We start from the raw sequence: 26739 nt of genomic DNA on the forward strand, positions 1-26739 counted from the left end.
AGAATAAAGTACATAATAAAAATCTAAACACAAACATTGTAAGAAACTTATGTTTCATCACCCCAAATCATGAAAATTGTGATGTTTTCTCATTAATAAACTAAATTTAGGGTTGATATTCTTCCCTTTCTGACTATAAACAAAACTAAAATCAAAGGCCATGATAATAGACAATTCAAAGTCACCTACTGCAATACTACACCTGTTCCTTTATGGAACATTATAAATATTTTGATTGTCCTAAAATTTTCTATCCAGACCATCTGCACATATACTATAATTATAGTGCTACCATAACAACTATTTCTCAATTACAGTTGATGAATTTTCATTATAGGCCTGCATTTTCAGGTTGTTATGTCTTTTCTAAACACTCTAGAAGCTTCCTCCTGGCAGCTTTCCTCTAATTTGCTACTAATTTTAACCCAATTTTCCTATCACACTACTTTTTCTGTTACTGCTCATCTTTCAGCTCTATATTTATGAAAAGTGCTTCATTACCTTCTTTGGGAACTCTTTGACTCTTCCTTTCGTTTTCTGACATTCTTGTGTCTCTTTCCACCTTTTCAGTTCACCTTTTCTCATACAAAATAATCAGTGCTGATAATCTTTCACTTTTATTTTTTGTTGTTGTTATGTATTAGTGATCCTGAAAGTAAATTAACTGTCAAATGTGTCACAGGGATGGCAATGACATTCATCATCAGTTCCAAGAATTAAAATACAATGATTGAGTGAGAGAAGGGGGAAGAAAGTAGAACTTTCTATGGAACTTGCTTGTCCTGCTTTTTAGCTGTTATGACCCTGAGAAGTTTCTTAATTTATTTATCATCAATGTCCTCGTCTGTAAAACTTCGCAGGGCTAGTGTAATAATGAATGTGGGCTTCCCCAGGTGGCGCTAGTGCTAAAGAATTCACCTGCCAATGCAGGAACCACAAGAGACGGAGGTTCCCAGAGACCTGGGAATGTGGGTTCCCAGAAGTGGGTCGGGAAGATCCCTTGGAGTAGTAACTGGCAACCTACTCTAGTATTCTTGTTTGGAAAATTTCCTGGTCAGAGGAGCCTGGTGGACTACTGTCCATGGGGCCACAATGAATTGGACATGACTGATCACACAATCAGAGAAGGCAGTGGCGCCCCACTATAATGAATGTATGTAACACACTCAGCACAGTATCTGACATATATCTTAAGTAAATAATTATCTCCAGTACTATTGTGAAGTGTATTCTAAAACTACAACCAGAATATGTGAAAAACAGTAACAAGATGGATTAGCAATGGCATTCCTGTCCAGTGCCAGCCAGGGTAAGCCTCACACAGGTTTAAAATCACCAACCTCCTCTATACTTAGGAGAAACTGATGAGATGAAGGGGGAGATATTTTTCTATCTTGAAAGGTGAAAAGAAAGAGTTCTTTCCTCTACCAGGGAATGAATGCAATGAATGAATGCTGAGTTGGCAGAATTAAAGACATTACCAGTTTTTGGAAAAAGCATATCTGATTTTACCTGTCCATTCCTGTACAGAAGAAATCACACAATTATGCATGATTAATAAAAGGAATGTAATGTTTCTGCTTAACATTTGAACATTTGGATTTTTCTTTTTAGGTGACATCTTTTAAAAAAAATCTTAGTTGATTTTTTATAGAACTTGTGAATCTTTCCAAATCATACTAAAGTCATGATAGACTTTGCCAGCCAAAAGAAGTAAAATATTATCATAACAGTAAGGCATGTATATAAGGAAGCTTCCACAAGGAAGTGTGCAAAATCACTAAATATCTTTCTAAAGATTGGTTAAATATTGATACAGAGTACTTGTATACTAGTTATAAGTGTTTTTAAAAAACAAAATTTTAAAAGATTGCAATCTGATAAAAACAACAAAGTTAAATCACTTCCTAAGTCAGGAAACTCAAATCTATCCAGAAATATCTTATTAAGCTAAAGAAGTCCTGAGAGAAATACTCAACAGTGTCATAATCACCTCTGAGAATATATGATTCTTTCCTGTTTATTCACATTACTTCCTTTCTTCAAACCTCACTTCTGATCTGCCTCCTCCACGAAGTCTTCCCTGATACTGAGTCCATTCACTCATGCCATTACTCTGTCTTTTCTGCCCCCAGATCAATGCCAATAAATCCAAGCTCTTTAGCTTTTTTGTATGGGTTTCATGGTTACAGATGTTATTCTTAGTGTTACCTATGTTGAAAATGCATACCGTCTACATTTACACTTTCAGTGAGTTCTCTCATTTGATTATAAAGATAAACAACTAAATAGTGCTTTAGTTTTTTGCCCCACTGTTCTAAATGTTTTAGATTTTTTAAAAATGAACATTATATACTGCTGATTCTGTGCTATGTGTGGGAACTCTATAAATATTCGATTTATAAATATTAACTTATTTAGCCCTATGAGGTAGATACTACTAGGTCTTGGAGTAAGGGCTAATCTTGAACCAAGGTTGAGCAACTGCTAGTTTACTAGGTAAATTCTTTCCAACCTGAGACTCAGATTCCTTATCGATAATAGTAGCAGCCTCATTAGATTACTGTGAGGATGAAGTGAAATAATGAATGTATTTAGCAAATTTCTGCCACTCAACTATTTCTATTCCTATTACTGAATTTACAGTATTTTATACTGTATTTCCTTATTATACTATAAGCTCCAGGAAAGTAAATACAGTGTCTTATTCATTTTCATATTCTCTACAAAGTATTTGATGAAGAAACCAAAAAAAAAATAGAAAATTAGATTTTTACAGTAAAAATAAAGTAATTGGTACTTTTGGATCTCTACTCCTGAAGCAGCATACACTGAAGAACTATTGGGTGATGTTTCTTTAAACAAGCTATTCATGAAAGAATATCTAGTTTAAAATTGAGAAAGTAATTGTTTTTTTTCCAGATCTCCCTAAAATGGACAAAAAATAAAAATGAAAATAAACTACTGCCATCTACTGATAATTCCTTAAAATTGCATAAATCAATGAAAACAAGAGTTTAGAGATTAGACAATATCAGTTATTCTTTCATTCAAGCCACATATGGGGTACATATATATATATATATATATATATATATATATATACAAAACATTGTGGGATATATAAATATGAATTAAGTGACTCTGATTTTAAAAATAAAAACCTTATAATATCTACAGTATTTGATAATAGACAAGTATTACATGTAAAAAATCATTTAGGAAAAACACTTTCAACTAAATAACTAGCTTTACAGAAAACAATGCAATGGAAATACTATAATAAACCACCATGTCCTATATTAACTACTGTTGTTTAGTCGTTAAGTCATGTCTGACTCTTTAAAACCCCATGGACTACAGCACACCAGGCTTCCCTGTCCTTCTCTATCTCCCAGAGTTTGCTCAAATTCACATCCATTGAGTCGATGATGCCATCTTACCATCTCATCCTCTTCTGCCCTCTTCTCCTTTTGCCTTCAAATATTAACTATAGCCAATATTTATTAATTACCTGTAAGTATTTCCACATAGTGGGGTCATTCCTGGTGGCTCAGTGGTAAAGAATCCACTGGCCAATGCAGGAGACATGGGTTTGATTCCCGGGTTGGGAAGATCCTCTGGAGGAGGAAACGGCAACCTGCTCCAGTCTTCTTGCCTGGGAAATTCCATGGATAGAGGAGCCTGGCAGGCTACAGTCCATGGGGTTGCAAAGAGCCAGACATGACTTAGTGACTAAGCAACAACTTTCACATAGATTATCTATTTTATCCTTCAGAGCAGTCCTACAGTCTAGACATTATTTTTACCTATATTTTGAAAATAAGGAAACTAAAATTTGGAGAAATTAGGAAATTTGCCTAATTTCATCCAAGTAGGAAGCATGAAATTTGAATTAGGATCCAAATTAACATTAGGTATTCAATATGTACTTAGGCATTGTAATAAACAACATTTGTGCACCATCTCATTTGAATTCAAGAGGCAAGTGCCTATAATTGGCCCTTGGGAGGAGATTTTTAAAAGGCCACGTTTCCAGCTTTTGGAAATTCATCATCTAGTACCTCCCTCTAAGTTAATGAACAAAATAAAGCAAGGCTGTCAAATCCTTCCCCCCACCCTCCCAACCCCAGAGTTTTGAGAGCTTCCGGCTTAAAAGAATTAAGAGGCAGCCATCCATGTGCATCCATGTCACATAAACATCATTTTTCATCCAGAATGGAAAATACTGCTATGTGGACTTGCCAGGTAGTTTTAGTTAAGTTTATAATTTCCTCCCACCTCTTTTAGAGCAAATATTTTATGAGAAAACAAGGAGAGAAAAATTGTGTAGATAATTTTCAAATGGCTATGAAATTGCCTTTGGTTTTGTTTTCCAAGTGGGAGAGGAAGTTTAATACCTCAAGTTGATTTCAACTGGGAAAGCTAGAAAACTAACCTGGGGAAAGATAGAAGTTTTCCAGGAAACTGAGACCTAAAAAAAAAAAAATGGAATCAGTTCTGGATGGCTCAGTTCCAACAAAAAACTAAAGAGGCATCATGGAAAAAATATAACATACTGCACATATTAGTAAGTATCAATAATACACAATTCAGGTAAAAAAGACTATTTCTAACACAGGTTTTAAAGAGAAGCTAGAACATCAGAGTCATCCCAAAAGAATAAATTAATTGAATCATTAAAATTAAAAAAATTATTATAATATCATACTTATTATATGGCAGAGTCTTAGAATCTATTGAAACTAGGGATTATTCTCTTCTGTGGCTAGGCGATGAGATTAAAGTTTCAGGTTGCTGAAAACAGAAAGTAACCAGAGCATTGGTACTGTTCCTTAAGTTCCTTTCAGAGAGAATGTAGAGAATATTTATATATTATTCATTGTTTATAGCTTTCAGTCGAAGGTGGGATTTCTCTGAGCGAGTTTGGTGTAGGAAGCAGGGCACAGAAAGCCATGCTCTGTGATAACCTGGAGGAAGGAACAGGGTGGAGAGGGAGGTGGGAGGGGGCTTCAGCATGGAGAGGTCCTATGATGGATTCATACTGATGTATGGCAAAAACCATCAAAATACTGTAAAGCAATTATCCTCCAATTAAAATACATAAATAAATATTTTTTTAAAAGATTTCTGCCTCCATTATTACAAGAGAACACATTTTGTTGTTTTAAGCCATCCAGTTTGGTCATTTGTTATGGAAACTAATAAGTTTTTCACAAGGAAGTTTGCATGTTTTATGTCCATTTCTGGAAGGACTCATAAACTCTAGTGTAAATGGTTTAAAGACAACTGTTACCAGTTTTAAAATTATCAAGATAAGGATTTACATGGTGATGTAACAATTCCTGGTGATTTTCCCAATGGTTCCCCTTAACAGCCAGGCACTATCTCTGTCTCCCAAAGACTTTTTAAGTCTCTATGGGTGAAGTAGATGCAAAGTCAAATAATGAAAATGTAGAGGTACAGTGTGTGTTTTCTAAGTCTACCCACACTTAACCTCTCACCAATTAACTCATTCTATTTCCTTTTAAATCATAAGCTGCAAATCTCCACATCATGCTCAATGTGCATGCTGAATGCTAAAGGGTTAGAAAGCCATTCTCCAATGAGTCTGCCCACTCCTGCTGCTACCAGTGAAAACTGTACATCTGACAATGTCACTTGTTTGTTCTCAAACCTGTTTATGCCAGTTGAACCTGTCACTGTGCTTTCACAATTTAATTAAGTCTTAAGTAAACCAATGTAATAGTGTGGGAAAAAAAGTTTGTTCTTTAAAAGCTACATTTACATTTTTCAAGACCCAATTAAGGTGAGTTGCTTGAATGAGTGAGATAACTATAAAAAGATTATAAAGAAGCAATTTGCACTCCCATAGCTTCACAAGTGTCTCTTGCGTGCATGATAAGTCGCTTCAGTTGTGTCCAACTCCTTGCGATCCCATGGACTGTAGCCCGCCAGACTCCTCTGTCCATGGGATTCTCCAGGCAAGAATACTGGAGTGGGTTGCCATTCCTTTCTCCAGGGCATCTTCCTGGCCCAAGGATTCATAGAACCTATGTCTCTCCTGTATTGGCAGGTAGGTTCTCTACCGCTAGCGCCACTCAGGAAGCCTCATTTTCCTCTTAAAAGAATGAAATTTTGAGAAAGCTTAGCTGATGGTTGGGAAGTGTACTTTACGGTAGCAATATGATGCAGAACTCTAATCTGGAGGCCATGTACAGACTGTGGCAAAAGGCTGTGCCCTCAACAGACTGGCAAACAAGCATGTAGCTGTTTCAGGTTAAAAAAAGAAACTTTAAGGTATTATGGTATATTTTTTATACTTTTTCATGACTGGTTTAACTTTCCTTTGAAACAGTTTTATTTAGATATAATTTATATACTACCGTGTTCATATTTATGAAGTATACAATTTAATCTTTAATTGACTTTTTCAATGTATTGCTTGGTTATGGATCCAGACTGCATCTATGAATGAGCTTCTCCTGTACAAACAAAATGCTCAAAGAAGTAGTTGATTGTGCTTGGTGAGGGGATGGGGCTTCAAGGAAGGTTATATTTGAGCTTGGAGGGTCTTGAACAAGTAGCTGTTTTTAAAAAAAGTATATATAGAGAACAGTGTTCTAAGTAGAAGAAATAGTTTATGTAAAGGATGAAATCAAAAAAATAAATAAATAAAGGACGAAATCATATGGTGTTCCAAGAAACAACCTTTAGTTTGAGTGGTTTGGTAATAGGGAAGTCATTTTTTCAAATCTAATTATGCATCTGAATCATCTGTAGAGATGAAAACAAAACAAAAAGCAAAGCAAAACAGGCTGAGACTTGACTCCTTGAGTTTCAGATTCAAATGTGTATCTGGAGGTGGTAGAGGGGGGTGGTCCCTGCATTTCTGCTTTTTAAAGTTCTACTTGTAGTTCTGATGGGCCACCAGGATTGAGAACCACTGGAGTGGAGGAATGGGGATGAGATGAGTGTCAGATCAGGCCATAGTCCTGGACCGGATGGTGAAAGGAAATGGTTTGTAAATACAGTATAATGACAAACTTTCTCTTCCCTGACGGCTTCTCTATTTTGAAATATTTCTTTTTAACTTGTTTACTGTTGCATGACAGGACATAAATGCCCACCATCGTCTATAAAACCAGACATAAATGTTTTAACCCAGCTTTGTAACTAAAGACCTCCATTTTGTTTACAGTGATATTCAACATAAAACAAGCTTGGGGCAGAGGGGATCCGCTGCTACACCTACCACTCAGTGCTCTTAATGTCCAGAAAAATAATGAAAATACAGTTTTCGGAAAAAAAAAATCTGCCAGATACTGAAGAGTGGGTTAACTGGTGGGTGGATTGGGGACCATATTCTCTACTCAAACAGAATAGCAGCAGTCTCAGTTCCCAGTGCTCTTCTAAACTCCCAGATTGCTGAGATTCTTTCAGGGAAACATTCTTCAGAACTTCTCATGTGAGCAACTGTCAGAAAAAAGGGACCCCTCCTTCCATCATAACCAGTGCCACAGGAAGCACCTTGTCTCCTGCGCTTTGACAGTTGGAGATAGTTTCCCTTTGGCCCTAGCATCTGCCATCTACATAGGTAGGAGCTGTTCAGTATTTTAAAATAAACAAATGTTACGCTCTTTGAGGGGAGAAAGGGGTGCTAATTTACATTTTTATCACAACTCTTAAGGTCAGTGCCTTCTAACTTTCTATGCTTGGCCCATATTTTTATAAGGACATCGGTTTATCCACACACGTGAAGGAGCTATGAAGTCTAGTCAGAAAGTTAGCCGGGATCAGCAAAAAAGGGAAAGGAGGGTTCCGCCAACTTGTTTCTGGAAACAAAGCCAAACAGTAAAGATGAAAGAAAAAAAATCTGCCTCAGGAGGCGCAGTAAGTGAACTTGGACGAGACAGTGCCAAGTGCTAACGTAAGGAGGTTCTTGGGCCAGGGCTCTGAGGATGAAACTGGGGGTCCCGAGCGCGCAGAGCGCGGCCTCAGGAGAGGGCGTCGTCGCCCGGGGAGGGAGGCGGCCGCGCCCCCTCCGCCGCGCGCCCTGTCAGGAGGCCGGCCCGCTGCCTCACGGCCCGCCCGCCCCTCACCCGCCCCGCCTCCCGCCCGCGGACCTGCCTATAGCTCCCCTCGGCCCGGCCGCTGCTCGGTTCCCGTTCCTCCTCCTGGAGCCGCGCGGCGGGTGCGGGCTGGCGGCCGCCGAACCCGGAACTGCTGACGGTTCCCGGCGCTCCAGCGCGTCCGCCCCCCGGGTCGCTCCCGCTCCCCGTCCCCCGGCCCCCCGGCCCGGCCTCCGCAGCCGTCGGGTGGAAGCGGGGCGGGTGCGCCGTCCGCAATCGAGCTGGTGCAGCGGCTGAGGCGGGACGGGCGCCGCCCTCACAGCGGCGGGCACTCGGCTGAAGACTGCGGGGGCGCACGCTCGCGGCCTCTGGGTCTCGTTCAGGCTCAGGACCGGGGCCGGCAGACGCCTCAGAGCTCGAGCTCGCCGCCGAGCGTGCAACTGAAAGTGACGGAGGACGGCCTCGAGTGTGCGCCGGACCGTCAGAAAGGCCCGCAGGGGCTGCAGGAGTCGGGGCGAGGGCCCGGCATGTGGGCAGCGGCCGACCCACGGGGCCGAGCGTCTACCGGGCGGTGGCCGAGGCGTCTGTCGTGCGGCTTTACTCGGTGCGGAGGACGGGGGTTAGGAGGGGCAGAGGCTGACACCGGAGGGGTCACCAGAGACAGAGCGGCAGCCCGGAGGGGCCGGCAGGGGCTGGGGTGAGAAACCGTGTGCGTGTAGTCGGGGAGTGAGGAGAGCCGGGCTGGGGCGGGGGCAGGGGTGAGGAGAGCCGGGCGGGGTCGGGGGTGCGCACGTGATCCAAATGGCAGTTGCTTGCGTGATCGTTGGACTTAGGAAGGGACCGAGTGCCAAGTGCTAATGTAACGAGGTGCTGCCATACCCGTGAATGCTGGAGGCAAACCTCTCGGTCATCTCTGCTCTTAACCTTCAAAACGGATTTTTTTTTTTTTAATTGAAGTACAGTTAATTTACAATATTAATTTTGGGTTCAACATGGTGAGTCAACGTTTTTATAAATTATACGGCATTTAAGGTTATTCGCAAATACTGGCTGTATTCTTTGTGGGGTACAATATACCCGTGTAGCTTATTTATTTTATAAATAGTAGTTTGTATCTTAATCCCCTTACCCCTATCTTGCCCCTCTCCGCCTTCCCTCAACCTGCTGGTAACCGCTCATACCTGTGAGTCTGTTTGGGGGGGGCGGGGGGTGGGCAGAAATACAATTTTTCTGAAAAAAAAAAAAAAACTTTTTTAATTTTAAATGCAACTCCATTTAATTTTATTGAACTTAAGGCCAAGGTATTAAGACATGGCATCTGGCCCTATCACTTAATGGGAAATAGATGGGGAAACAGTGGAAACAGTGTCAGACTTTATTTTTGGGGGCTCCAAAATCACTGCAGATGGTGATTGCAGCCATGAAATTAAAAGACGCTTACTCCTTGGAAGGAAAATTATGACCAACCTAGATAGCATGTTAAGAAGCAGAGACATATCTTTGCCAACAAAGGTCCATCTAGTCAAGGCTATGGTTTTTCCAGTGGTCATGTATGGATGTGAAAGCTGGAGTGTGAAGAAATCTGAGCGCCGAAGAATTGATGCTTTTGAACTGTGGTGTTGGAGAAGACTCTTGAGAGTCCCCTGGACTGCAAGGAGGTCCAACCAAACCAGTCCTTCCTAAAGGAGATCAGTCCTGGGTGTTCATTGGAAGGACTGATGCTAAAGCTGAAACTCCAGTACTTTGGCCACCTCATGCAAAGACTTGACTCATTGGAAAAGACCCTGATGCTGGGAGGGATTGGGGGCAGGAGGAGAAGGGGATGACGGAGGATGAAATGGCTGGATAGCATCACCAACTCAATGCACATGAGTTTGGGTGAACTCCGGGATTTGGTGATGGAAAGGGAGGGCTGGCATGCTGCAATTCATGGGGTTGCAAAGAGTCAGACATGACTGAGTAACTGAACTGAAGGCCCAGGTATCTCTTAGGAAGGGATGTGACCTAACAAGCCTATCATGTCAGGATTAATGATATATCAATGATACGTTGACACCCTGTAATTAAAAAACAGGACTTCCTCCAAGTCAATAAGTAATTCCTCGCTTAAAATTTATTATCTGAAAACAAAACCAAACCTGTTGTTCTACTGGAAAGAGGTAAAGTACACTCACAAAATGAATTAAGAGCTGGTTTTGCTTTCATTGTCATGGTTTTCTTCTGATAAACAGTGGATTAGCTTTTCTGGGAGGAGTACAGGCTCGCTATTCTGGTTACATTTTTAAATCAATGCAATTCTTCTTTTTACCCATCCACAAGTTTCCGTTGTAACTATAACTATATTGATATAATTTTGCATTCTTACTTATGCTAATTTTCCTTTACAGGTGAATTTTGGGGGACACACAAACTTCATTCAAGAACTTTGTACAGAATTGAAGGATGGCAGAAGCAGTGTTGATTGATCTCTTTGGTTTGAAACTGAACTCTCAGAAAAACTGTCATCAGACATTATTAAAGATATTGAATGCAGTCCGATATCACCATGGTGCCAAGGCCAAGTTCTTTTGCATAATGTGTTGTAGTAACATCAGCTGTGACCATGATAACTGTGAATTAGAAACAGGCAATGGATTATCAGCTCTCTTGAGAGAATTTGAGATTGTTAGCAATCCCAGCATGGCTGCCTCTTTGTATACAATTAAACAAAAAGTTGATGAAAGGAATTTGAGTTGCATTAAGGTAATTGTGCCTGTGCACCGGAAGACATTAATGAAGGCTTTCATTGATCAACTCTTTACTGATGTTTACAATTTTGAGTTTGAAGATCTACAGATGACTTTGAAGGGAGGTCTTTTGAAACAGTCTACTGAAGTAAACATAATCACATCTCAAGAACTAGAAGCAATCCAGAATGAAATAGAAACATATTTGAGAAGTTTGCCGGCACTGAAGGGAGAATTAACCATTATCACATCTCCTTTGATCCCAGGTATGTTAAACACTATCAGTTGTTTTACTTGAATATGAAAAGCGAGTCTTTCTTTACAGGTTGTTCATTGCTTTTAACCTTGCTTCTTTTGTAGACTGGTGTGAGATTATGTGTTCCTTAGCATCAGTTACAACATGGGAGTATCATGGACAGCCTTATAGAGTCACGAGTGTGAAGGGATAGTCCCTTCAAAGCCACTCTAAATAAATTTGCTTTATGCAAATTCAGCTTTAAGACAAGTCCCCCAGCCTTGGTTTTAGGTGAGATTTATGACCCTAAGCATTTCCTACTTAGAAATTCTGAAACCTTAACTCCGTAGTGCCTTCACAGAAGAGTGAAATTTAAAACAGTCAATCTCACTTATTAGTAAAAGGATATTTACTGTGAGCTATATGCTATTGGGATAACAAAAACTAATGGGGAAAAGATACCCTTTGAAGAGCAGTAATCCCATGGAGAAGGTAAAACAAACTCAAAACATTGTGTCATAAGAACAGATGAAGCTATAAAGAGCTGTAGAAATTAGAAACTGGATAAACTAATGCAGGGTGAGGTTATTAGGGAAAGTCTTAATGAGAGACTGGGTTTTTGTAAGGCTTTATAGTCTTTTGTACAGCCTGGTTTTAATCTTCATTGTTTATCCTCAACAGATACTTTCATACATGGATTTACTACAAGAACAGGTGGGATATCTTACATACCAACTCTTAGCTCATTCAATCTCTTCAGTAGTTCCAAACGGAGAGATCCCAAGGCTGTTGTTCAAGAAAATCTGCGTAGGTTGGGGAAGGCTGCAGGATTTAATGTGAATAAATTTTACCAAATAAAGGTACAATTTTGTTTCATATTTTGGAAGATTTAAAGTATATTCTTGACTCTGACAATGACTATATGGACTTTAAATAAGCTATTTAATGTTTACATCTAATGTTTTATCTAAAACTTAGGATAATGTTTGTGATTATTTTTCTTAGAGATACATATCATATTCTAAAGATCAATTCTGTGATATAATACACACACACATACACACACACATCTGGAACTCCTTACATCTAAAAGTATAGTTGTTTTTTACTCACTAAGTTGTGTCCGATTCTTGTGACCCCATGGACTGTAGCCCACTGGCTCCTCTGTCTATGGGATTTCCCAGGCAAGAATACTGGAGTGGGTTGCCATTTCCTTCTCCAGGGTATCTTCCCGACCCAGGGATCAAACCTGAGTCTCCTACATTGGTAGGTGAGTTTTTTTTGTTTGTTTTTTAACCACTGAACCATGAGGAAAGCCCCAGAGTATAGTACCACTGCCTTTTTGATTTAGAGGTAAGTTTCCTGAATGGTGGGAGAGAAAAGCCGTTGTTTTCTATATCAACACTAGGAGGAACTAGGGTAAAACTGATAATTGTTTCTTACAGGATTCTAGATTTCTCTGACTCCAGGAAAAGTAAAAATATTATTGACTTGGAAATTTAATTTCTTTCAGTCAATTAGTACTTCGTGGAAGGTACTGCTATTAGGTTTAGACCCTAATGCTGGCAAAGATTGAGGGCAGGAGGAGAAGAGGGTGACAGAGGATGAGATGGTTGGATGACATCATCAACTCAATGGACATGAGTTTGGGCAAATTCCACAAGATAATGAAGGACAGAGAAGACTGGTGTGCTGCCGTCAATTAAATCAAAGAGAGTCGGACACAACTGAGTGACTAAACAACTACTGCAGTTAGAGATTTACCGATCTCTAGTGAGGGCTGTTCGTGATGGATGGACTATTTCGAATTTTTTTAAATTTATTTTTAATTGGGGGAGATCTCTTCAGGAAAATTAGAGATACCAAGGGAAAATTTCATGCAAAGATGGGTTCAATAAATGACAGAAATGGTATGGACCTAACAGAAGCAGAAGATATTAAGAGATGGCAAGAATACACAGAAGAACTGTACAAAAAAGATCTTCAAGACCCAGATAATCGTGATGGTGTGATCACTCACCTAGAGCCAGACATCCTGGAATGTGAAGTCAAGTGGACCTTAGAAAGCATCACTACGAACAAAGCTAGTGGAGGTGGTGGAATTCCAGTTGAGCTATTTAAAATCCTGAAAGATGATGCTGTGAAAGTGCTGCACTCAATATGCCAGCAAATTTGGAAAACTCAGCAGTGGCCACAGGACTGGAAAACATCAGTTTTCATTCCAGTCCCAAAGAAAGGCAGTGCCAAAGAATGCTCAAACAACTGCACAATTGCACTCATCTCACACGCTAGTAAAGTAATGCTCAAAATTCTCCAAGCCAGGCTTCAGCAATACGTGAACTGTGAACTTCCAGATGTTCAAGCTGATTTTAGAAAAGGCAGAGGAACCAGAGACCAAATTGCCAACATCTGCTGGATCATCAAAAAAGCAAGAGAGTTCCAGAAAACATCTATTTCTGCTTTATTGACTATGCCAAACCCTTTGACTGTGTGGATCACAAGAAACTGTGGAAAATTCTGAAAGAGATGGGCATACCAGACCACCTGACCTGCCTCTTGAGAAACCTATATGCAGATCAGGAAGCAACAGTTAGAACTGGACATGGAACAACAGACTGGTTCCAAATAGGAAAAGGAGTACGTCAAGGCTGTATATTGTCACCCTCCTTATTTAACTTCTATGCAGAGTACATCATGAGAAATGCTGGGCTGGAAGAAGCACAAGCTGGAATCAAGATTGCTGGGAGAAATATCAATAACCTCAGATATGCAGATGACAACATCCTTAAGGCAGAAAGTGAAGAGGAACTGAAGGGCCTCTTGATGAAAATGAAAGAGGAGAGTGAAAAAGTTGGCTTAAAGCTCAAGATTCAGAAAACTAGGATCATGGCATCTGGTCCCATCACTTCATGGGAAATAGATGGGGAAATGGTGGAAACAGTGTCAGACTTTATTTTTGGGGGTTCCAAAATCACTACAGATGGTGATTGCAGCCATGAAATTAAAAGACGCTTACTCCTTGGGAGGAAAGTTATGACCAGCCTAGATAGCGTATTAAGAAGCAGAGACATTACTTTGCCAACAAAGGTCCGTCTAGTCAAGACTATGGTTTTTCCAGTGGTCATGTATGGATGTGAGAGTTGGACTGTGAAGAAGGCTGAGTGCCGAAGAATTGATGCTTTTGAACTGTGGTGTTGGAGAAGACTCTTGAGAGTCCCTTGGACTGCAAGGAGATCCAGCCAGTCCATCCTAAAGGAGACCAGTCCTGGGTGTTCATTGGAAGGACTCATGCTGAGGCTTAAACTCCAATACTTTGGCCACTGCATGTGAAGAGTTGATTCATTGGATAAGTCAGCTGATGCTGGGAGGGATTGGGGGCAGGAGGAGAGGGGGATGACAGAGGATGAGATGGCTGGATGGCATCACCAACTCGATGCACATGAGTTTGGGTGAATTCCGGGTGTTGGTGATGAACAGGGAGGCCTGGCGTGCTGTGATTCATGGAGTCGCAAAGAGTTGGACACGACTGAGCGACTGAACTGAACTGAACTGAACTGAATTGCTTTACAATGTTGTGTTAGTTTCTGCCGTACCACAATGTGAATCAGCCACAAGTATATATATATCTCCTCCCTTTTGAACCTCCCATTGGCTATCTGTTTTACATATGGAAGTGTATATATGTCAATACTACTCTCAACTGATCCCACCCTCTCTTCCCTGCCCTCCTGCTGTGACCACAAGTCTGTTCACTACACTTGTGAACACTTGTGAATACTACACTTGTATGCGTGTCTATTCCTGCACTACAAATAGGTTCATCAGTACTATTTTGATTTTTTTTTAAATGTTGAAGTCTGTTTTCCTTTGAGGAAAATACATAGAGATTATCATATCATAGAGTTAAATAAATTTGTTATTATATATATATGGACCTGATGTATTTAAGGAATGCTAGTAACCTTAAACTGGTTATATAATTTTGTACAAAATACATACTTTCAGAAAAGCTTATGGTATGAGAAATTCTATTTTAAAAACATTTTTATTTCACATCTTTGGTATTAGACTGATCATGCCAATGATGTCTGGATTATGGGAAGGAAGGAGCCTGAATCTTATGATGGAATCACCACAAATCAAAGAGGAGTCACAATAGCAGCTCTTGGTGCTGACTGTATTCCGATAGTTTTTGCAGATCCTGTCAAAAAAGCATGTGGGGTTGCTCACTCTGGTAAGTGTACTTAGTTAAGCACCTAGGATTTTTACCAATTTGGGGGGAAAGTTATAATTTTTCTCTGATGGACATTGTTTTTGTTCATTCTGTAAGTAATGGTCTGACTCTCTGTGACCTCATGGGCTGCAGCACTCCAGGCTTCCCTGTCCTTCACCATCTCCCAGAGCTTGCTCAAACTCATGGCCATTAAATCGACGATGCCATTCAACCATCTCATCCTCTGTCATTCCCTTCTCTTCCTGCCCTCAGTCTTTCCCAGCATTTAAATAGTTAATTACTACCCATGGTGATAAGTAAAGATAGAAGAGGGCTAGTAGACTCTTAGGTCAGGAGCAAATACAAGGAGTACTTACGTCAAATTATGTGACTCAGAGTATAATCCCTAAAGAAACCAGTTACCTAGGCTGATTCCTGGGAGATTTGTAGGATTTGGCTAGGTACCAATGTTTCTCAGCAGGAGTGTTATTAACATTTGGGGCAAGATAGTCTTACATTGCAGACTTAAGTTTGCTTGGCTTTCAAAATTCTTAATGCCAGTTGTACTTGTTGTAATAACCAAAAAGAAAAGCCTTTATGCTTTTCAAAACATTCCCAGGGAGTTGTACTGAGTTGTATTGTCTCTGGTTTGAGAAGTCTACCCTTGAAGTCTAGGTAATAGGGAATAGGAAGGTTAGACATGTCATAGAAGGTGTTTTTGAAATGCAGCAGCAAGTGTAAAGATAAAAAACAATATATGTTTGGAAAATTGCATGTAGTTTAATATGTTATAGTTGATTAGCTTTAACTATTCTCTGAAAATAAGAACAAAGAATTTTTAGGTGCTATGTTTGTTAAGGTTTTGGAATTTTGTTTGTTGGAAGTTTTTTAAAAATACTATTTAGATTATCCAGTGGTAATGAGTCTATGTAAAATGAGGAGTGCTTGTAAATCTATGGCTACTTTGTTTGCATTTTAGACTATAGACAAATAAAGTGGTTTTTTGTTTGTTTTGATCTAACTAAAGTAATGGAATTGAATGACTAGAAGTCAGGTTTACTATTTAACATTGTCAAAAGTTATTTAAAATATGAGTCTTAGTTCCTGGATATAAAACGTGAATATTATTTGTTACTTCCTGGGTTTTGAAACATTAAATTTAAAATTATGAAAGATAAATGAAACAGTCTTGAAAAGGAACAAAGTTAGATGTCTCATACTTCTTAATTTCAAAACTCATTATAAAGCTACAGTAATCAAAACAGTACGTATAGTACTGGCATAAAGACAATAGAGCAATGGAATGGAATAGACATTCCAGAAACAAACCCTTGCAATAGGGTCAGATGATTTTTGACAAGGTACCTAGACTATACAATGGGGAAAGGACAATTTCTTTAACAGATGGTACTGGGGAAACTGGATAGGCATATGCAAAAGAACAACGTTGGACCCTTACGTCATATATAAAAACTAACTCAAAGTGGATCAAAGATCTAAATGTAAGAGCTAAAACTCTAAAAATGAAAGATTAAGTGTAAATCCTTGTGATCTTGGATTAGGCAATGGTTTCTTAGATATGATACCAAAAGCACAAGCAACAGAAGTAAAAATAGATAAGTTGGATTTTATCAAAAACAAATTTCTGTGCATCAAAGAACACAATCAACAAAGTAAAAAGTCAGCCCAACAGATTGAGAGTAAATATTTGCAGTTCATACATCTAATAAGGAGTTAATATTCAAAATACAAAAAGAATACCTACAGTTCAACAACAACAAAAACTAAAAGATTTGATTGAAAAATGGGTAAAGGACTTTAGTAGATCTTTCTCCAAAGATGATATACAAATGGTCAGTAAAAATGTGAAAAGACGCCCAACATCACTAATTTGGAAAAAGCAAATAAAAACCACAGGATATCACCTCACATCCGTTAGAATGGCTGATATTTTTTAAAAAATGAAAATAAGTTTTGTTGAAGAGAAATGGAAACCATGATGCACTATTGATGGGAGTATAAAATGATGCAGCTGCCATGAAAAACTGTGATGATTCCTCAAAAAGTTTTAAATAGAATTCATATTATCCAACAGTTCCACTTCTGAACATATATCCAAAGAATTTAAAGCAGGATGTCAATAGGATATTTACACACCTATGCTCAAAACATAAATTATTCACAATAACTAAGAGGTGAAAGGACCCTTAGGAAAAATACATAAACTGACCCTGCTCATTTTTAACTTAGATATAAATTAAGATGGCATTTTGTTATGTTAGGACTTTGCTTAGCTCTCTTTCTTCCTATTTACTAGGTTGGAGAGGTACCATGTTAGGTGTTGCTATGGCTACAGTGAACGCTATGAGAGCAGAATATGGCTGCAGTTTGGAAGACATTATTGTTGTATTGGGGCCTTCAGTCGGACCGTGCTGTTTTACTCTTCCAAGGGAATCAGCAAAGGCATTTCATAATCTTGATCCTGGATGTGTACGGCTGTTGGACTCACCAAATCCCTATGTTGACATCCGTAAAGCCACTAGGTATGTTTGATTTCAGGCTACCCTGTTGGTTTAGTGGTAAAGAACTCGCCTACCAATGCAGGAGATGTGGGTTTGATCGCTGGGTTGGGAAGATTCCCTGGAGAAGGAAATGGTAACCCACTCCAGTTTTTTTGCCTGGGAAATATCATGGACAGAGGAACCTGGCAGGCTGTAGTCCATGGGATCACAAAAGAGTCAGACAGGACTTAGCGATTAAACAACAATAACGACTGATTTCAGTCCAGAATTGTAATGGTGAAATCTACCATTTCCTGTTGTGTCCCTGTTCTGTAACTGAATGACAACTTGCATTGTTCCAAGCAGATCTTTTCCAGAGTTCTTTTACACTAATATCAATGCTTTTTCCATGCTGCTTTGTCTGTTGGTAAAGTAAAGTTTCTGTTTTTCGAAAAATCTTTATCCTAAGGATTCTTCTAGAACGGGGAGGAATTCTACCACAGAATATTCAGGACCAGAACCAGGATCTCAACCTCTGTACATCTTGTCATCCTGACAAGTATTTTTCCCATGTCCGAGATGGCCCTAACTTTGGTACACAGATTGGCTTCATCTCAGTTAGAGAATGAGGTACAGTAGCTTCTCTCTCCCTTCTCCTCCCTGCTTCCACCTTTCCCTCCCCTCATTTTGAAAAATAATTGTACTTAACTTCACTCCTTTATTCCTGTAGGAAGAATTAATTTTCTACTTTTTAGTGAAACAATAATGGTAGAACAGTTCATTTTCAGTGATGTACTCTAATATAAAAGGAAAGTATAAGTATATATAAGAGTATAAAAGTAAAACAAATTTTCATTAAATCCTTTTTGTATGCCATTTAACTCTCCTATATGCTCAACATCTTCTATTTTTATCATAACATCTTTATAATTTTTTAAATTCTTTTGAGTTTTAAGAAGAAATCCTTGCTAAAAAACCTAAATTCTAGAGTAATAATACATACACAGACCAGCCTAGTTTTACAACCAAACTTCCAACTGGTTATCTGTAGCAGGAGTTGGTCAATTTTTTTAAAGATCTAGATAGTACACATTTTAGGTGTTGTGGGACACATCGTCTCTGTTCAGCTATACAAGTCTGCTTTTGTAGAGCAAAAGCAGACAGAAGCAGAAATGAATGAATATGTCTGTACTTCAGTAAAATTCTGTTGACAAAAAAACAGGTGAGGGGCCAGATTTGGTCTACAGGGTATAGTTTGCTGACACTTGAGCTACAATCATAGAGCAGGATTGAGTGTAATTTCACTAAATTAGTATTTCTTAGAGATGGATTTTTTTGGTTATACAAAATTTTGTGACAGTGATATGGCACTAACTCTTTAGCATATATCTGATTTTCCTTAAGGTTATTTTAACTGAATATTGTTTTTAGTCTTTACAATGTCTTTAACTCTTTAATATACAAAAGACTTTAATAAATTTAGTGATTCCTTTAATAGCACTACTAACGGTCTCATATTTGATTTCTATGTATTTTTACAGATACTTGACTGGATTTTTGCATAACTATTTCCTGCTTCCTTCCAAACCAACTGTAAGAAAGAAATGTAGCTGTTTGATATACTTAAAACCAAAAGGATTGCAATGAATAATTCAACTTTCATATATACTTTCATTATTATCCAAAGCCAAATGATTTATTGATTTTAACAATAACTGACACAAAATCAATATGATATAGTTTGTATGTTATACAGATAAGAATTATTCTTAAAGTTTGTCCTCTGTATTTGTTACATACATCAGGAATAAGTCTATTCAGTTTAGTATTTATTGGGTAGCCTCTATTTGTCAAGCATTCCGTGAATCATAGATGAAATCAAGATGAGTAATACTTTTTCCCTTTGAGTCTAATGTAGTGAAAGAGATAAACACTTCTAACACTTAAGTTTAATTTTAACAGCAGAAGAGTACAGGAGAAGGAGGATTAATTCTATCTGGAATGCAGACTGGAGAAGGTATTGCAGAGAAAATGACTTGTCACATGGATCTGAAAGACATACAGACTTTTGACAAAAAAAGAACAACCATAACAGGTTAAGGGAATACCATAAACTGGGGCATGAAACTGAAAGTGTTCTAGAAAGAGGAGGGTGTGGGTAGGAGTTACTGGAAAAACAGGTTAGAAACAAATTAGGGTCTTGACTGCTATGTCAAAGAATTTTGGAGTTTATTTTCCAGGCAAAGAGTAGGCATAGAAAGTAGGAGAGTGTTTTTATGTCCTTGGCATTATATTAACATGATGGATTTGTGAGAGACTAAAGCAGAGAGATTAGTTAAGAGACAATCAGAATACTTTAAAAAAGAAATAATGAAGCCCGAATGCAGTGGAAATTAAAATTGAGAGTAAATGAAATAGTATGACATTTCAGAGACGGAATCTGCAGATCCTGTTCCTAAAGCATGGAGGTGAGAGGTGAGGACCAGTGGGGAAATCCCTGATAACTCTCCAGTCTCTGCTTGATGACTATCTGGAGGGGCAGCCAAGATGGGGAAGAGGTTTGGGACACGGGAGGAATAATGAATTTGACACATAGACTGAAGGGCTTCCAGATGGAAATATGTGATCAACAATTAGATATAGAGACCTGGAACCTGGGAAGGAGCCATGAATAAAGAGAGATTTGGGAGTTGGCTGTGCAGAGATAGTGCCTGGGTCTACTAGAATAGGCTGAGTCATCTTCACAGAAACACAGAGTGAGAAAAAAGGAGGTCCAAGGATGAAACCTTACACACCTGCATTTGAAGAGCCAGAAACTGAACCAGTAAAAAAGATTAATCTAGAAAAAAATATATATACAGTCATTTTGGGGAGAGAAGCCAGCATAAATATGAGAAGTACTCAAAAAGAAATCTTCAGGGAGTTCCTGGTGGCATAGTGGTTAGGATTTGGTGTTTCCACCGTGGAGGCCTGAATTTGATCCCTGGCCAGGGGTGGGAGGGATCATCCTGCATGCCGCTGGTTGCAGCCAAAACACAAAAATAAATAAGAAGCTAGTAGATTACTGTGTTGAGGCTGTTCTATGGGTCATTGTGGTGATGGATTTCAGTGCTTTGAGGAAGAGGATGCACCAGTGTCAACACTACTTTGCTAGTATTTATTGAAGTAAGTGAAGTTGCTCAGGTGTGTCTGACTTTTCGACCCCATGGACTGTAGCCCAGCAGGCTCCTCTGCCCATGAGATTTTCCAGGCAAGAATACTGGAGTGAGTTGCCATTTCCTTCTCCAGGAGATCTTCCCGACCCAGGGATTGAACCCGAGTCTCCCGCACTGTAGGCAGATGTTTTACCATCTGAGCTACCAGGGAAGTCCAGAGGATGTAAAACACTGGGGGCTGTATTTTGACACAAGGGCTGTATATGTATACTGTGTGTGTGGAGGGGCGGGGGTGAGTAGTTTTAAGCATATGTGTAGGCTGAAGAGAAAAGTTAAGGTGTTTTCACTTGGGGAAATGGTATGGTACCTATTTTTACCATGAATTTTGTCACAGTGAACCTTAAAAGGATTTCTTATTTCGTACATGTATTTCTTACCTGAATATGCAGAAAATTATGTTTGTTTGGTACTTCTCATCCATTACCTCATTTTACCCTACAGGTACTCTAAAGTACATAAGTCAGGTGCTATTCCTTTTGTTCAGATGACCCTCGATGAGTTAGAGACTGAAATCACATAAATTGTGATAAAGTAAGATTTGAACCTATATGTCTTGTGACCCCATATCTCATTTCAGATTTTACAGTTAATCAAAGCTATCTAAATTAAAATTTTACAACTTTTTGTTAATGTCAGTATTCTTATACTCAGTCAAAATTTTGTTGAGGTGCTAGGGTAGATTAAAAAATATAGTTGTAGCCCATGTTTTTTTAATATCCAGTGAAAGGTGACAATCAATACAACAATTTCAATACTGTGATATGTGTTGTATGGTTGTGACAACCTGATACCTTGTTTGTTTAATTCTTTTATGAAACTCATGAGAAATTTATATAAAATATCTCATTTCAAAGTAAGGAAGACAAGATAAATGTCGGGTACTAACACATATATCTGGAGAAGGAAATGGCAGTCCACTCCAGTGCTATTGCCTGGAAAATCCCATGGACAGAGGAGCTTGGTAGGCTACAGTCCATGGGATCGCAAAGAGTTGGACACGACTGAACGACTTCACTTTGACTTTCAATGCATATATATGGAATCTAGAGAGATGGTACTGATGAAATTATTTGCAGGGCAGCAGTGGAGAAACAGACATAAAGAACAGACTTATGGACAGATTGGGGGAGGAAGGAGAGGGTGAGATGTATGGAGAGAGTAACATGGAAACTTACATTACCATATGTAAAATAGATAGCCAATGGGGATTTTCTGTATGTCTCAGGAAACTCAAACAGGGGCTCTGTAACAACCTAGAGGGGTGGGCTGGGGAGGGAGATGGGAAGAAGGTTCAAGACGGAGGGAACATATGTATACCTCTGGTTAATTCATGTTGATATTTGGCAGAAAACATTTTGTAAAACAATTATACTTCAGTTAAAAAATAAATACATTTTAAAAAATACCTCATGTCTTCCAATTCAGGGAAGGCATTAAATACAAATTATAAGAGCAATTTCAAACTCATGCAAAATACTCTCTTGTTTCACGATAATAAGATTAAAGAATAATTCCACTGAGAAAAATGAGTAATTTTCCAATTTGTCACTCTATATTAATCTGTTGAATGCAGAGTATTAGGTAGCCATGTTTTACTTTATGTACCAAAATATTCCAAAGCCAAATAAAAAATTATTTTTGAAAAAAATTACATTTGATTATTTATGACTGGATTATCTGTGTCAAAGCATATAAAGAGAAGTTGTCTCCTTGCAATTTTACTGAGTGAGAAGTATTGATTCAATAACTCAGAAACAGACTGTTACTGTTAAATAGTCATATCTTATTGCTTTACTGTTAAATAGTCATATCTTATTGCCTCTACAAGAGTCTCTCTCATGTTTAAGCATTTATATGTAGGTTTCTGGGACTTTCAGGGTGTAACTACAATGATGACTTTTAGTAAGTTTTGTTCTGTTTTCAGTCTCGGTACTGCTTCTAACTGCACATAGAAAATACAAGTTATCATTTTAGTGAGACGATAAATTAATTTTTTAAATCAGAGTTCAGGAGATCATTTTTTAGAGGTACTAATTATCAAACTAAAATTTATCTAATTGTAATTTGAAATTCCAAGGGGTAGCATAGTGACTAATTATGCTATACTCCATTGCTTTACAAAGCAATGCAAAAAAATGGTCTTTCCATGACGAGGTAGTAGCTCTGCTACTTTCTACAAGTAGCTCTGTTCTGTTGCTTGGTATAAAGTTGAACCAATCTTAACCTATGTGTTTGTACAAAATACTTGTAAAGCTCTCATTTTAGATACAACTTCTTTACACTTTCAAGTAGATAAAAACATTTAGGAATCCTCACCTCCCTGAGTCTCACTTCTACAGAATCTCCAGTAACTGCTTTTCTGTAAGTAGATTTTGAGGGAGGAAATTCAGAGAAACTTACTCTGTGTCACGTGGCAAACAGATAATACCCATGGATTCATAAGCTGGAACTAAGAGGACAATGACATATGAATTACATCATTTTATATCTCAAAGTGGGATTTTACATTTTTTTCACCTGGTTTTCCTGAAGTTATCCTTCCAATGTATCCATCCTACTTCTTTATGTGAACTTTTAGAGAATGCCTTCAATCTGTAGAAGTCCACTCAGTTATCTGTGTATTTGTGTGTGTAGACGTGGATCTGTGTGTGTGCTAAATAGTAAATGAGAAATATCTATGTGCCATGTAAGATACATAGCCTGTTCGCCCTAGCTAGTGTAAATTCACACAAAATACACTGGATGCAGTGGATCAGGTTTCTCTGTATAAAAATTTTGTGAATCGTGCAGTAAAGGATGGAAACGTGGTCCCTGTGCTCACTGTAGTGTTTATGGGAACTCTGGCCTAGAGCATGCCCGTTTCCATTGTAGGCAATGGTTTAAACTTTACTTGTGATGGCAAAGATGAGGCAGCTCCTGTAAGTAATGCACTGTTCCATGCTAGGTCATCCTGTAACTAAGGAAGAGGAAATCTGCCAGTACTGTTTTTTCTGGATTTAATTTAGTTTGGACTCAATGATCACATGTCAGTTATGTGGAGACAAACTTCTCATACTCTCCCCACAGATGCATTTTCTGTGTAGAAAAAGATATGCTTATGTCACATCCCCCCTGTGTTTGTGTCAGGGGCCTGAGGTGAACTATGTACTTTTTGTATCTGGAGCAAGCTTTTTAATTCTCAGAAGACTGGGGTGTCCAGTTACTCTATCTTCTTAAGCAATTAAAATTTCTAGCCGATTCAATAGCTCGAACTACTACAGTCCTTTCTAACAATAAAAAAGGGTACTCATTTCATGAGAAACATTTGAGTGTAAATTAGATTGATTTATGTGACAATTGAGTTTTGCATTTTCATCCTTTATTTTCTTATTTCTGCATCACTCATTACTACATTTACATCTTACCAGTGCTTCCCTATTCCTTCACTTTCCTTAAGCACGTGTTTTAGTCTGTTAGTGCTCTCAAGCTAAATTATCGGTGTATAAGAAATATGTGGAAGAGAGGATTAAGTTGATACCACAAATTCGAGGAAGTAAAAAAGTGATCCACAGTTTCCAACTGGTCAAGAACTGTAAAAAGGATAGGAGATACAGCCAAAACCAAGATGTCAACTACACTTCAGTAAAACTTTTTAAAAACTAAATTGGCTATACCATTTTACCAAAAAAAGGAGGCAGACTGTTCTAGATAAAAGTATGTTTATTAGACCTAACAATCCCATGTAATGAGCGGTTCCTACATTTTTGAGGCAATTGGGAAAAATTTAAATATGGTTGAGGTATTAAATGAAAGGAATTATTAATTTTTCTGCTGCTGCTGCTAAGTCGCTTCAGTCGTGTCTGACTCTGTGCAACCCCAGACACGGCAGCCCACCAGGTTCCCCGTCCCTGGGACTCTCCAGGCAAGAACACTGGAGTGGGTTGCCATTTCCTTCTCCAATGCATGAAAGTGAAAAGTGAAAGTGAAGTCGCTCAGTCATGTCCGACTCTTAGCGACCCCATGGACTGCAGCCCACCAGGCTCCTCCACCCATGGGATTTTCCAGGCAAGAGTACTGGAGTGGGGTGCCATTTAATTTTTCTAGGGGTTAATGATATTGCAGTCTTGTTAAAAATGTCTATGTTGATCCTTATTGAACTATGTAGGAGTAAACTGATATGTTACATGCCAGTTACTATGAAATATTTTAATAATAAAACGGATATGATGCAAGTGTGGCAGTATCTTGATAATTGTTGAACCTGAATGATGGTTATCTGGGGGTGCATTGTACTATTTACTCTGCTTTCCTGAATGTTTTCAATTGAGCCATAATTTCTTGCCCTGCTAGTAATATTTAAAGTAACATTTCTGTTTCATAAAATATGTACGTGTTTCAGTTTTTTTTAAAGCAGAAGATAAACAATGTCAACTCATTCTTGTACATACATGGTGTGGAGAGTGGAAAGAAGATAGCAAAAATCGGTTGAACTCTTGTTTAAAAGAAGAGTTTGAGGGTTGTATGTCATTTATATTAAATGACTGTTCTCTTATATAGAGGAGGAATAATTCACAAAATATCAGACAACAAGGAACTGCCTTTTCTGCTAAATAACAGCTATCTTAAAATAATAAGCTTACTTTCATCTTTTCTATTATATGAAATGGAATCTGGTTGATACAATGATTACTTTAATGAAAAACTACATGAAGAGTCTATCCTCTAGCATAAAAATAGACTAGGACAGAATAAAAATGTATGGCTTAATAGGAGTTTATGATAAAAGTCAGTGTTTTCCAATGAGAATTAATGGGACTGCCAAAAAAGCTCATGGGATCCCAGGTTGCCATATAGAAGTATACTTCTAGAATATGCAAAGCAATGTCTTTTTCTTCTAATAAATTGATTAGACAATATTTGGAACATTATATTTGGGGAAATAATCCTTGTATAAGGTCAAAGAAAAGCAATACTAATGGTGTGGGTAAAAAGAAAGAAGGGTCAGAGAAACATCTGCTTCTGCTTTATTGACTATGCCAAAGCCTTTGTGTGGATCACAACAAACTGTGGAAAATTCTTCAAGAGATGGGAATACCATAACACCTTACCTTCCTTCTGAGAAATCTGTATGCAGGTCAAGAAGCAACAGTTAGAACCAGACATGGAACAATGGACTCGTTCCAAATTGGGAAAGGAGTATGTCAAGGCTGTATATTGTCATCCTGCTTATTTAACTTATATGCAGAGTACATCATGAGGAATGCCGGGCTGGATGAAGCACAAGCTGGAACCATGATTGCCAGGAGAAGTATCAATAACCTCAAGATAATACAGATGACACCACCCTTATGGCAAAGAGCAAAGAGGAACTAAAGAGCCTCTTGATGAGAGTGAAAACGCTGTCTTAAAACTCAACATTCAAAAAATGAAGATCATGGCATCCTGTTCCATCACTTCATAACAAATAGATGGGGAAACAATGGAAACAGTGAGACTGTTTTCTTGGCTCCAAAATCACTGCAGGTGGTGACTTCGGCCATGAAATTAAAAGACACTTGCTCCTTGGAAGAAAAGCTATGACCAACCTAGCCAGCATATTAAAAAGCAGAGACATTACTTTGCTGACAAAGGTCCATCTAGTCAAAGCTATGGTTTTTCCAATAGTCATGTATGGATGTGAGAGTTGGACCATAGAGAAAGCTGAGTGCCAAAGAATTGATGCTTTTGAACTGTGGTGTTGGAGAAGACTCTTGAGAGTCCCTTGGACTGCAAGGAGATCAAACCAGTCAATCCTAAAA

The 26739-nt window shown here is 38.5% G+C and overlaps 2 protein-coding genes across 6 annotated transcripts in view; one reads left to right on the plus strand and one right to left on the minus strand.

Annotated features, from left to right (window-relative positions):
* Positions 1-8205, minus strand: part of CCDC122 (coiled-coil domain containing 122) — a 65336-nt gene extending 57131 nt beyond the window's left edge. For 2 of the 3 annotated variants that reach the window (XR_009739851.1, XM_061434516.1), the window contains exons 1-2: positions 8127-8205; positions 502-649 (exon numbers count right to left, since the gene is read on the minus strand). Coding sequence is in view for 2 of the 3 variants with exons in the window: in XM_061434516.1 (XP_061290500.1) it covers positions 502-544 (43 nt within the window). In the remaining variant the exon portion in view is untranslated. Of the gene's footprint in view, positions 1-501; positions 1624-8126 lie in introns of those variants that run through there. The other variant, XM_061434517.1, reaches the window with a different exon arrangement.
* A 383-nt stretch (positions 8206-8588) lies between these two features.
* Positions 8589-25177, plus strand: LACC1 (laccase domain containing 1). Of its 3 annotated transcripts, none has more exons than XM_061434513.1 (7): positions 8589-8676; positions 10460-11064; positions 11715-11893; positions 15102-15267; positions 17564-17789; positions 18217-18377; positions 19289-25177. In XM_061434513.1, the coding sequence occupies exons 2-6, from the start codon at positions 10515-10517 to the stop codon at positions 18374-18376; spliced, it is 1281 nt and encodes a 426-aa protein (XP_061290497.1). In that variant the 5' UTR covers positions 8589-8676; positions 10460-10514; the 3' UTR covers position 18377; positions 19289-25177. The 3 variants fall into 3 exon arrangements, with proteins under 3 accessions (XP_061290497.1, XP_061290499.1, XP_061290498.1); XM_061434515.1 differs by lacking the exon at positions 8589-8676 and adding an exon at positions 8687-8769; XM_061434514.1 differs by lacking the exon at positions 8589-8676 and adding an exon at positions 8903-9067.
* Positions 25178-26739: the final 1562 nt, after the last annotated feature.

The sequence above is a fragment of the Bos javanicus genome, chromosome 12 (assembly GCF_032452875.1).
Source record: "Bos javanicus breed banteng chromosome 12, ARS-OSU_banteng_1.0, whole genome shotgun sequence".
NCBI classification, from domain to species: domain Eukaryota; kingdom Metazoa; phylum Chordata; class Mammalia; order Artiodactyla; family Bovidae; genus Bos; species Bos javanicus.